The sequence below is a fragment of the Tinamus guttatus genome, unplaced genomic scaffold (genome assembly GCF_059628265.1).
Source record: "Tinamus guttatus ecotype Peru unplaced genomic scaffold, ASM5962826v1 Tinamus_guttatus_pri_ptg000079l, whole genome shotgun sequence".
NCBI classification, from domain to species: Eukaryota; Metazoa; Chordata; class Aves; order Tinamiformes; family Tinamidae; genus Tinamus; species Tinamus guttatus.
Genome location: NW_028288613.1, coordinates 3,852,260 through 3,864,352, shown reverse-complemented (window position 1 = coordinate 3,864,352; position 12,093 = coordinate 3,852,260). Strand labels below are relative to the sequence as shown.

Below are 12,093 nucleotides of genomic sequence, written 5' to 3'. Positions count from 1 at the left end.
TGGAGCAGACTCTCAGTATCCAGCAGAGGAAAATACACTTCACATATGCTATGGCTCCCTTGTGGATTCCAAACATTATTTTATTTGCATGAGTTGCACATACTGCTCAATTCCCATCCTGGGTGTGCAAAGACATGATGATGAGACAGCAGAATTAGATGACTGAGCAGGATTTGAGCTGAAGATGAGGTTGGTGTGTTGTGCTCAGCAGCTTCTTGAGACTGGTTTTGCGGTTTGTCTCTTCACAGCATGCTCTTGTTGTGAACGTATTTAATTGTAGGGTAGAAGATCTTACCACTGAATAACCTTCCAACAGCCCGAGAAGTCCATTAATAGTTAATGGTCAGAAATGTGTCCCTAAAGGAGCTGTCTTGTACACAGAGCCCAGTGACACGTGAGTGACTCGTTTGAACCTCCCCTGTCTCCTGACACTCAGAGCACTGAGCGCGTTCCCCGCGGGGAGCAAGGCAGATGGTTTCAAAAGCTCCTCGATAACCAACCGACCCATCAGCTTTGATACGCCAGGCTAAGGTTAATGGGTTTGCTCTTCTCTGTGCAAAAAGTTTTCAGAATTATCTGTCCTATTGAGCTGTTTTTGAGAAGTTTTGTCATCTTAATGGTGTATTTTATTAGAGAGAAGGGAAATTTTGCTTGTATAGGGGTTATGCACAACAGTGCGTGTTGCATTCATCTGTGTTGCTTATTTTCATATCATACATGTAAGAAGTCCTTTGATACAAGGTTTAGTAGATTAATTCTGTTACCAAAGATTAATATCTAATACATGAAAAAAACAGGTGAATCTGTTCCTTGTACCCGTCATGTTTTCTACACCTTACTGAACAAATTTTAAATGTTAATTGTTTAGTATTATTGGATATTCTAAACATGTAGGCAATGACAGTCATATTAAAAGAAGCGAATTGAGGAACATCATGTGAACTTGAAGTCATTAGGCAGGTAAATACTGTACAAAATATTTATATAAAAGGTTGATGCATCTTTGATATTATCCTAAACTTTTTGTTTCAATTAAAGAATATTCTTGTCTCAGTGCCTAGGCTGGGGCATTGGGTCAGCTAATGGCCACTTGCCTAATTTGGTGACTTAATCTCCAGGAAATTAATCGCACTTTGAGTTCTCTTGGGGGTTTTGAATTTTGATCCAGAGCTCTATTTGTAAGAGACTGTTTAAAAAAATCTCTATTTCATAGTTCTGTGATTGCAACATGAATGAATGATGGTTATAGGAGATCATTTATTATTTTATTTTGTAAAAACAGAAAAGTAATAATCCAAATATAGTATATACCACTACAGCAGTTTTCAAGGTTTTTGTTTATCTCTAGATTCATTATAAACTCATAGCAATTAGCTGTTTGTGCCATTAAGAGATTCCCATTACATTAGGAAACCTTGAGGTGGGTGCAGAAGTAGAAGTGAATTGACCAAGACCTTGCAGCAGTTCAGTAGCAGAGTCAAGAACATGATAGATCTTCCCTCTGTAGAGATCTGCCACAGAAACCTGCCGTCTCCATGTTTTGGGTGTAGTTTTTTTTGGTGATGGTGATAGTTTTTTCATCAATATGGAAAAAAATAAATTGTACCCGTGAAAAATGGGACCAGGATTTTGACCAGCATTTGAAAATGTTTTATCAGGCTATTCAGAGTAAAAAACTCTCGACTGAAGTTAATGTGCATCTGTGAATGCCCTACCTGCCTCTTGCTTTAGGACCTCTAAAGTTATTGGGTGTTTTTTGAAGTCGGCCAGCGCGTGTGGCTCTCGTCGGGGTAGTGTCTGTGCCCGTCAAGTGCAGCCCGGGTGACCTCAGAAGCGCAGAGCCAACGCTGCATCCTTGCTCCTGATTTCATCGGTAGAGCAGATGAATTATTCATGCAGGTTTTATGAGGATCATATCCCAAAATGATCGATGGGAGCGAGAGCACAGAACTCATTCCTCCTTTTTATTTCCTGCTCCTCTCCCAATGGAATTACAGGCACGAGAAACAAAATTCATCCGTAGTACTGTATGGGACTTTGTAAGGAATTGCTTTTTTCTTGCTGATTTAGATTTCTCTCTGGCATATGATAAATTGTTCAATAAATAATGATGTGAAATATATACCTTAGCTTTTAAGCTACAGACGCTTTAGAGGGGTAGGTCTAATTGAATCTGTGCGTTGCTTTTAGATGGTGCCACAGATAGTGTTCATGAATCAACAGGGCAGTATTTACTCATTTAGGTCCTTCCATTGCAAGACTTCTGGATTCTCTTTTCGTCCAGGAATGCTGCCAACATGTTTAGTGAGCAGTAATCGCAACACAGGCATCAAACACTGTTGGGCTTTCAAGTCTTTGTCCATTTGTTAACAGAAGGGCACAAATCTGCAGATAACTCTGCTATGGACTTACATGGATCCTAAACTGCAGCTCCAGCTGCACACCAAGAACTTGTAGATGAAGTGTGAGATGAAGAATATCCCTTTCTCTCTCCACTCCCTTGTGTGTTTAGGAGTACAACTATATGTCAAAAAAAAAATCTATGGAAGTTATTGCTGGTTAAATTGGTCTAATAGCTTAGCATCAAGGAGCAGACGTGAGAGTATGAGAAATTACTGACCTTTGAGACACGTTCTCTGCAAGTTTCTGAAAGTCCTTTGCAGTGTCTAAAAGGATCAGTCTGGTGGAGGGCTGGGTGGGCATCAGTAGAGTTTGATTAACTGTATGTAAATAAAAAGTCAGTATAGCGTTGATTTTAAGTGAAATAACTTTTTAAAAAAAAAAAAAAAAAAAAAAAAGCTAATGGAGCTCTCCAAACCATACCAGTTCCAAGTCCTCTCCATTGGATTCATCAGTAGGAGATGGTACTCCTCACCCTTTTGTCAAAGCTCTGCTGTAGACCCCTTGTTTTGGTTGTTTTGAACATCAGACATCCTTTTCTCCCATTGCTGCTAAATAAAACCTGAATGTACCCTTATACTGCTATAATATAAATGCTAGAAAAACTGCAGAGAAGTTACAGGGTTCCTGGTATGGCCAAAGGCCATCCAGCAGTTCTAGTGCAAATTAATTTTTCACTTAGCCTCCAAGTGAGAACAGGGATTACCTCGTTTTAGTGACCCTAATATTTGAATAGGGAAAACAGAGGCAGTGGAATGAAGAAATCTTGTTCTTTCTTTCTGAGTGCTTTCCAGCTGCAGTTACAAGGAAACTATTTTTTGTGCTGAAATAAGGGAGGATATAAAATTATAAGCATGTGTGGGTTTGTGGAAAAAAAAAAAGATAATATATTTTATAAGGCAGGTTTTCCATAAGGCCAAAGGTGAAGAAGAGGGGTCAACCCTCCCTTCATTATTTTCTCCTCAGAGTTGTTTAACAGGCCATGCAGGACCTCAAAGTTTCCAAGTAAGAGTGGGAGCTCTCCCTCCTCAATACAACCCTGGCAACACTCGATCAGCTTGTGATCTAGTAGAAATCTTGTATTTCGTACAGCTCTGCATCATGCAGAATGTCTGTACGTTTTGTATTTGCTGCTTACTGACCATCTTTAGCAAGGAAAATAAGATGGGCTGGAGGAGTATTTCTAGACATTTTGCATTCAGTTACTGTCATCTAATCATTTTGTAACTTCTGCCATCCATAACTTTTAACCTTTTTTCTCCATTATGCACAAAACCCAAAGGGTGCAGAGAGAAAGATACCTCTGAAGTAATATCCTGGAAAGCTTCCGCTAATTTCCCAAGCTGACTAACAGAACTCATGCTCCAGTTCCTTGCTTTCCCGCAAGCTAGCCCCACAGATGGAGACTCTGCTTGCATGCCCTACTCAACAGCTTCACAAACCAGGGCCAGAATGAGTTTTCCGCCTCATGACCTATGTTTCCCAGCTCATCCCGCTTCATTCTCGGCCAGAGCTTTGGGATGATCCCTAGGTGGGATAAGAGAAGCAGCAGCATCTGGGACAGCGGCTCCCTGCGGGGCAGCACTGCTTCGAATCGGTGCTGAGCCTCAGCCTTGGGCACATCCTTTGGCAATCTGGTTTATGTCCTGAAATTCAGTGTTGCTCTTTTTGCATATGCCTTGCATTTCTGAGAGAAAAGACATGAATAGAACTGGCTGACCTCTGCAATTTCTGTTTCACAGGAAATCCTGTCCAGGAGAAGTCCTTTGTTACAGTCTGAAGTAAGGCTGTAGTCTTCACCTTATGCCAAGAGAGCCCATGTATTTCCATTCAGACAAACTGATCCCACTCAAGGCAGGGTCTCGCGAAACCCTTCGTATTTCCTTGCCTAGTATCTTGTTTTGCTGGCGTGCCTCATAACAAGCTCAGCAACATTGCATTAAGTACAGGCAATTCCTACTGCTCAGAATTTCATCAGAATCATTTTGTGATTCTTAAGCTGTAGCAAAGCAGAGTTTTGTGCTGGGGGTGCGACAAAAGGACTGTCGGGAAGTGCCTGGAGTGGAAGTTTGTATTCCCAGGATAGAGAAAAAAGAAGCAGACATTTTTCTTTACTTCAAATTCTTCATTTTTGAAGAAATGTTTATGGCCACCTCATCCAAGAAAGACACCAAGTAAATTAAGGCAGTTCGTTTAAAAGGAAAATAAACATAAGCAAAGTCTCCATCACATTAAAAGAAGTCACAGACCTGTGTCATTAAGCCAGTTTTTACAAAACAGTTACAGAGATGAATAGCACATGAAAATAGAGGCTTAGTTTTTGTTTTGTTTTTCAATTTCTCTTAAGCTATGTATGTCTTTATTTACTTGATGTGTTTGCTGTACAGACAGTTAGAAAAAATGGTCTGCACATCTACAGCTCTTACTGTTTAATGATTACAGATCGATACTATTTGTGTTAGAAGCAAACAGTATAAAATGTTAATCATGTACAGCCTAACACAGTCACAGGAAATCCAGAGAGATTTGCATTGCCTTTATTTTTTTGTTTGTTTGTTTTAGGTGATAACTTTTTAGATTAATTTTTCTGGCACACCGTATCACACTGTGACTCCATTTTTCTGTATTTCTTCAGCTTAAGTTTCCTGAACCAGCTCTGCAAAAGCAGAAGAAAATGTTATTCTGTTGGATAATTATGGTGTACCTTTATTTTTCAGAAGCTCTTTGTAGCTCTTTCTAAGCTTAAAATGTTTTGACCTTAGTGGTGCACCTTTGAAGGGATGTAATTTAAAATGCCACACTCCACCTCTTCTGCTTAGCCTGTTCTGTAGCTTGGTGAGTGAATACAGTTTAAACGGTGACATGACGTTGCAGCAAAGCTACAACTGGCGGCCAGACGGGGTTATTTTGGACAGTTTCTTAGATAGTGGCAAAAATTTGCTAAAAGAATTCTCAAAGAAAGAGAGTTTTGCAGTGGGTGTGCTGGAAGGGAGGGCTGTGGGAGGCCGCAGCCCTGCAAGAGCCCCGGGGCACCGGCAGGTCGGGCCTGCCCTTCAAGAGACCCATGTGCCGTTCGGTTCGTGTTGGGGCCGACCAGGGCAAAAATCTGCTACGTATTTAAGAAGCCTCCATTATTACTGCATTCTTTTATGAGGGGAAAAAAAAAAGAATTTTCTTAAAAGTTAAAATTTAGCCTCAGTTTGGTTTAAGACCAAATAAAATCCATATCTTTCAGATTCAGGACAGTCTCCTAAAGTGATGCTCCCATAAGAGCAGATGTTATATCCTTGTGCAGTGCAGACTTTCATTTAATGTTTCGATTTCTCATCGTTCTGTACGGTTGCTTTCTTTCGTATCTATTAGGGTTACTTACAGCCCAATTTTGTTTGGGTGACTCCTTTTTTGTACTGTAGTTTCCTTTCCAAGTTTAGACCAACCCTTTTCATTCTTTGGTGCTTGTATGAGCACGCAGGGCTAGAAACACTTTGTTGACAACACCAGGGCTCGGTGCATTTGCTCTGTTGTCTTACCTTGGGTGAAAACTCATATGCTTATTGTTCATCAAGGGCTATGGAAAGAAAATCTGCTAAAATTAAATGTAGTATTTACATGATAATGGGATACACAAAGATTTGCTGCTCCTATAGGAACACACACAGAACTTTGATGCTATTTTAGAGTCTTTCCTTGAAACTATGAAATGATGAAGCTATGAAATTCTCTTGAAGTTTTACACTTGCTCCAAAGAAACCTTCAGGAACTACTACTAGTGTGGTTGTCTGTGTGGTTGAGCCTCTTTTACGCTAGAAAACAGGCTGTGGGTAGATTTACTTCCCAGCGCGTGTCCACGTTTGTAATGCAAAGAAATTTTAAGTGGTCTAAAGATTTCTATGGAGAAGACCATGAGCATGATATTCCCCTCCATGCTGCGGTGGAGGATCTCCTTGTGCGTTGCCTTTGGAGCTGGCAGAGCTGAGGTTTGTGCCAACAGCTCAGAAGGCATTTACAAGTATGACCTGCTCTCTGCAAACGTCAATCTGCATTTTGCTCACTAGTCAAGACTGCTAAGGGATCTCTCTTCTCTCTTTCTGTCTCGTTTGTTTGATTTTACCCAGGAGCTCCGACTCTGAAGAGGCTTTTGAGACCCCCGAGTCCACGACACCAGTCAAGGCGCCACCTTCACCCCCACAAGCAGCCCCCGAGGCGGCGGCAGCAGCGGTGGGAGCCGACGCAGCCGAGCAAGAAATCAAACCCCAGCTGCCCTCGGAAGACCCAGGTAAGGAGCACCCAGTGCGGGGGACCTGGGAAGAGAAGGACACTAAGGGGAGCTCTGTGTGCTAGCACAGGCAAAGAAAAAGGGCTAATAAGATGTTTCCTAGAAGATTAAATAAAGCACTGGGGAATCACTCCATCTTTGGGAAATAATGCAAAACTAGAAAGGTTTTTTTATTTCCTGATCGGTAGAACTTCATCCCCTTTTCCCAGCATTTTAGTGGTTTTACAGAGTCAGATGACTAGAGGAAGGAGGTATGAGGTACTTGGGTTAGCATCACTAACAATGACAATTAATAAAATGTTATTTTCCAGTGTTCTGAATTCTGAAATAGGAGGTGAACAAAAAGCTCTTGCATTATGAATGGAATTACTAATATTAATGTTGTGATACTATATAGGAGAAACACAGCATCGTATGTGGATGTGTGTGCAATACACCTGTATAAAAAATGGAACATATTGACAAAGTAACCTGAGGAATGGAATAAGGCACACTAAAAAGTGCTGTGCTAGCAAGGAGCCTAAAATAACTTTGAGTTGTCAGATAACAACTCTATGGTTTAAGATAACATTCCCCAGTAGACATTGTTTTTTTTCTCTCTCTCGGAGAGGTGAGATAGCTTGACCACCTAGGGAAATTCCATAAAGGTACCTTTACTGTCAGCAGATTAATGCTCGTTTGTGTTTCATTTGGAAGGATGTACAGCACTGCCATGCGGTGTTATAAAGCTTCCACTTTAGAAGTGGTTGGGCCTAGCAGTGGGTAAAGCAAAATCCATGGGTGGTAAATACATCATACTGGCTTTTGAACTTTAATTTCAATATTTGGGGAAGTGACAAATATGTAATTCTTGGGACCTAGGCATTAAGGAACAGTCTGAGATCATTATTTTTAGCTTCTTATAAAATCATATCATAAAGATGTCTAACAAACTGATTCCACAAAGTAAAGTAGAAGAAATATGACGTTTTTTTCCTTTCTGCTGTTACAGATCCCTCTTCTTTGTAGCAAACAATGTTCCTCATCATCTTTTCTATTTTTTGGTCTTAAATTCTGTGATTAGAAAATAATTTTAGTGCTAAGAGAACAAAAGAATGGATATGATAAACAGGATTGAAGTGTGGTTTTAATTACTGCAGTAGATTATCTTCAAACCTTTGATCACACATGTGCTTCCCTGACACATGTGAATCTTTTCTGTCTATATCCCAAACCTCCCCCTCCCTTCATATACTCCTGGAGAGGAAACTGAATGTATCTATTAATAACCAGTGTGAACTGTACTATAATAAAGGCCATTTGATGTATTTGTTCTGCAGAAATTAAAACGTTTCATTTGCAGATAGAACTTGTCCATGGGAGGCAAGTTACTGCAAAATAATAAAGCTAGGTTCAGCATTCCAAAAGTATGCAAAATGCAGGGGAATTTTTGTGAGGAAGATGCATAATGCAGAAAGGTTTCAAACGTAGGAGGGCAACACAGAGCACTTGTTTCTGAAATCTTTTAGAAGATACTGGTGTTTCTAGGGTCGTAACTTAGGTGTTCACAGTTTTCTTCAGAAATGTGAACAGTTAAATATTTTGTACTTTAAAAAACACCCAAGAAACTGTTACATTATAGGTTATGCAAGTAGCTGCATACCAAGAAAATGAGTCCCTTGCTTGCGAGCTTATGGGCCAAAGCAGCGGAGTTCTTCGTTGGCACCAAACCCCTAAATAACCAGGTTTCTATAAAAGAGGCAAAGGAATATGGGGAGCTGGAGCACCTGGTGCCCTGGTTTACCAGCCACATGGCTTTGGCCTCTGAACGAGGCTGGTGATGGAGCTTGTGCTTGGGAGGAGGATTATTGCATCTATGTCTGATAGTAGCTGCTTATGCCGACGGTTGCAGTTATGCTGCGTGATATCATTAGCACCACAGCTGGGTCAAAAGGAGAGTTTTTAATTGGTGGGACTTCATCGTACTCACCAAGCGAGCACTGAAGGCGGAATGTCGCGGACGCCGCCATGGGTTCGCGCCAGCTCCTGGCGCTGCGAAACCTGCTGCGGGGCTGCAGGCCAGGAGCAGCCACCCGCTGTGCCGAGCGGGTCCGGGGAGCTGGGGCAAGGAGACGGGAAGGAGTCCGGAGGAACAGGGGAGCAACGGAGCCACTAGGGAAGCTCCTCTGAGCCTGACAAGGTGTCACTAAGGAGCTCTGCCATCCCTTGTTTCCTGTGGAGAATATGGATGCTGCTGCCTCAAGTGGCTTTGAGGATACTTCATGTTTAAAAATTTTGTGACTCTAAAGCTCTGAACTACGGTTTGAGGCAGTTTGGTGGAGCCCACATGCTTTCCACATGCAGTCCCCAGCGCCTGCTGGTCCTGTGCAGGTGGGATGAACACGCAGGAGGTCGCAGCCCCCCAGCCTGTCCCATCGTGACTTGTGGCAGCGGCCGCTTCTCCTTTGCACCAAGCATCTGAGCACCAGACATTTCTCCAAGCCCAGGCGAGCTCCCAAATTCCCTGTTTCCGGCCACAAATGCTTGTCTCAGCAGCAGCTTCTATTCCTTTCCCCTTTGCTTCCCCAATTGATTGATTACATAAAGTTACATGTGTAAAGGAGCATAAAAAAATGTAGTCTCCTCTCTATATGCTGTCACTATGTGCCCCGCCAGTCAAGATATGAGACTGGAGTCAAGGTATTGGATTCCTTCCTCTCTCTAGGGATTTGAAGTCAGGCTTACCAGTAGAGATACAATGACACAGACGAAAACAAACTGATTTTTTTTGGCATGGAAAACACTCCTCTTCATTGCTTTCTACTGTGAAATCTAACACAGTAACGTGTATATATATATATATACAGCATTTTCTCTCAGAATGAATGGCAAAGGAATTTCTATAAAAATTTAAAATATAGTACTACTAATTGATTTCGTTACTTCAAAGACTTTTCATAAAAAGAAGGAACGTGAAATAAAGTAACTGCATTTCAAAATGTGGGATTTTAGATGATTCCAATTACTATATATGCTGTAGGCCAAGTGTACTTGTCATTAACACTGCACCAAGGTCCGTTATAATGGAGTGTGCTTGTGTGTGTCTGTATGTCATCCTTATCTTTCAAGGGTATTTTTTTTTTGCTCTTAGCTTACATTAGCTTCTTCTTTTTATTTGCTTTATGAAGGTTGGTTAAGTTTTATTTCTAAACCTTTCGACATAGTTTTCCTTTTTGTTTACAAGTCGCCAGTGTTAAGGCCTTCTATTTTCAGCCTTTTGTTTTTCTCGCCCTATTTTAGTTATGTCAACAAATGAAATAAATGCTTAACGGTCTTAGCACATAGTGCAATTCAGCCATAAAATGTCATAACTGAAAGGGAAAAATATGTTAAAATAAATAAATTCCTTTATGTGTTTCAACTCCTTAATATATTTTCATTTTTAGAAAGAAATAGCCAAGATTTAGTTCCAGTAAGCTAGGTGCTCGTGCTGATGTTTTATTTTCATCCATCTGAAAATATCTTTAGAACAAATCTAGACTTATTTCCAATTTTTTTTTGGAATTTCTTTTGTGAATACATTTTAGAAGAGTGCACTATTTGCACTATGGTACGGGATGTCCCAAAGTGCTTCATCCTTGGTCCTTCACAGTATTGGTACCTTAGTGTTCAGAGCGGAAGGAATGCAGGTGCAGAAAAAACACTGCTGGTAAGCAGGAGAAAAGCAAAATGTGGCACTAAATCAAAATAAAACAGCTTCTGCCCATGCTTTAGCTACCTCTATAGCTTCTTATCAAAATCTATGTGATTTATAAGGTACAACAAAAGCAGGAGTTAACATCTCGGTAATTGCCTGGAAAAATAAATTAGTGGTTCTTTTTTGATGATACCAAGAGTAGAAATTTATTTTATTAACACAAATGTCATTTTTTATAATAGCTCTCTGGCATCCTTTTGTTTGTGCTATAGTAGGCGACAGTGCCGAGCATTATGTAGTTCATCCAGCTTGGAATTCTCACTATTGTGATGATAAAAGTCTGGGTTTTATTTCCTTCATGCCTGATCCAGACAAACTTTACCAAAAATCATAGTTTTTTTTCCTTATGGAAGGATCAGAATCTGAGCCTTCATTTTTAAGGAATAAAATGGGATTTTTTCAGGGATCACCTGCGCTTTATGACAATATAGCTTCACCTGCTGTAGCTCATGAATCAGTTGTCCATAGTATGATTTATAGTATCTGATGTCTACCTGGGGGCATATGCTACCAGTATAATTTGTTGTGGCCTGTCAGCACATTGTTATTAGCCAATGCAAGGCATAAACTGTATTTCTAGGGCCTCTTCTGAGGGAAAATCATGTCTTAATTGGTGTAGATACGTTTGTACTGTAGCATGTTCCTTGTGATCAAACTGCTTTTTAATGAAACACTGCAATCAATAATCCTGCTTTGCTTGATTCCATAATGCGAAAGGATAAATTGCACTGCTGCCTGGGTCGGCCTTCTATGACAGGAAGGAACAGTCTTAAAATCTCTTTGTAGTCATAAAGCTCTGCTGTTTTGTGGTAGCGGGTACCATTCATGTTCTCCTCTGCTTTTCCACTGTTCATAGCATGGAGTCAGTGTCATGCCAGCAGAGTACAATAGCAGCATTTCATTTCTACCAAAAGCCATGTTTTCTCGTACAGTTTCACATATTGTTTCACCAAGAAGCAATAGAAATATCGCAGCAGTGACTGAAGCTGTCCTATTCAGAAAGCTATGCTATAAGGAGAGGCTTTGGAAAGGAGGTAGTTATGAAATGAGCAATTAAGTAAGATTAAAGTGCTGCCTTACATGTGGAGCACACAGAATTTGAATACTGTTTTAAATAGCTGGAAAACATTGTACAGGCTCTGCTTCTGTGATGTACTCCTAACCCCAGCTCTGCTGCTTCCGTGTCTTTGAGATTCCGAGTTCTGCAGGACATTAACTCTTAATTTTTTTACATACATGTTGTGCTGACTTTGAAAGAGGAGGCCTCAATCCTCCTGAGGCCTTTGGCACTTGCTGTAATGAAAACAACAAATGATTTTTCTGAAGACTTCTTGTTCAGATCCCCCTTTTATTTCATGTTGACCTAGATTTGTACTCTGACGCATTAGAGAGACGCCAGTGTTTATTTTAATGTGTTCCACCTAAGTGTCTTCCGTTCTCTTTTGGTGTAAAATATACAAATTACTTCCTTTAACAGAAATCTGATGTGACTGAGTAAACTTTACAGTCTTAAAAGAGGAACTGTAGCTGTTATTTCTTTGAAAATCTCTGGAAATGCTTGATGTCACTCTAAGGTGCTTCTTGGGGGAAAGGTATCTGCTTTTGGCAAAGATTTCTTTATGTTCATAAATAATAATTCTTGTAATCCCTGTGCAGACATGTAACTTCCTAAGAAACAAAA

General features: G+C 40.5%; 1 protein-coding gene across 3 annotated transcripts in view; it reads left to right on the top strand.

The window, feature by feature from the left end:
• TACC2 (transforming acidic coiled-coil containing protein 2) overlaps positions 1-12,093 on the top strand; it is a 110,529-nt gene that overhangs the window by 64,181 nt on the left and 34,255 nt on the right. For all 3 annotated transcript variants that reach the window (XM_088520065.1, XM_088520064.1, XM_088520063.1), the window contains exon 7: positions 6,516-6,676. In XM_088520065.1, coding sequence (XP_088376191.1) covers positions 6,516-6,676 — 161 coding nt within the window. The remainder of the gene's footprint in view (positions 1-6,515; positions 6,677-12,093) is intronic.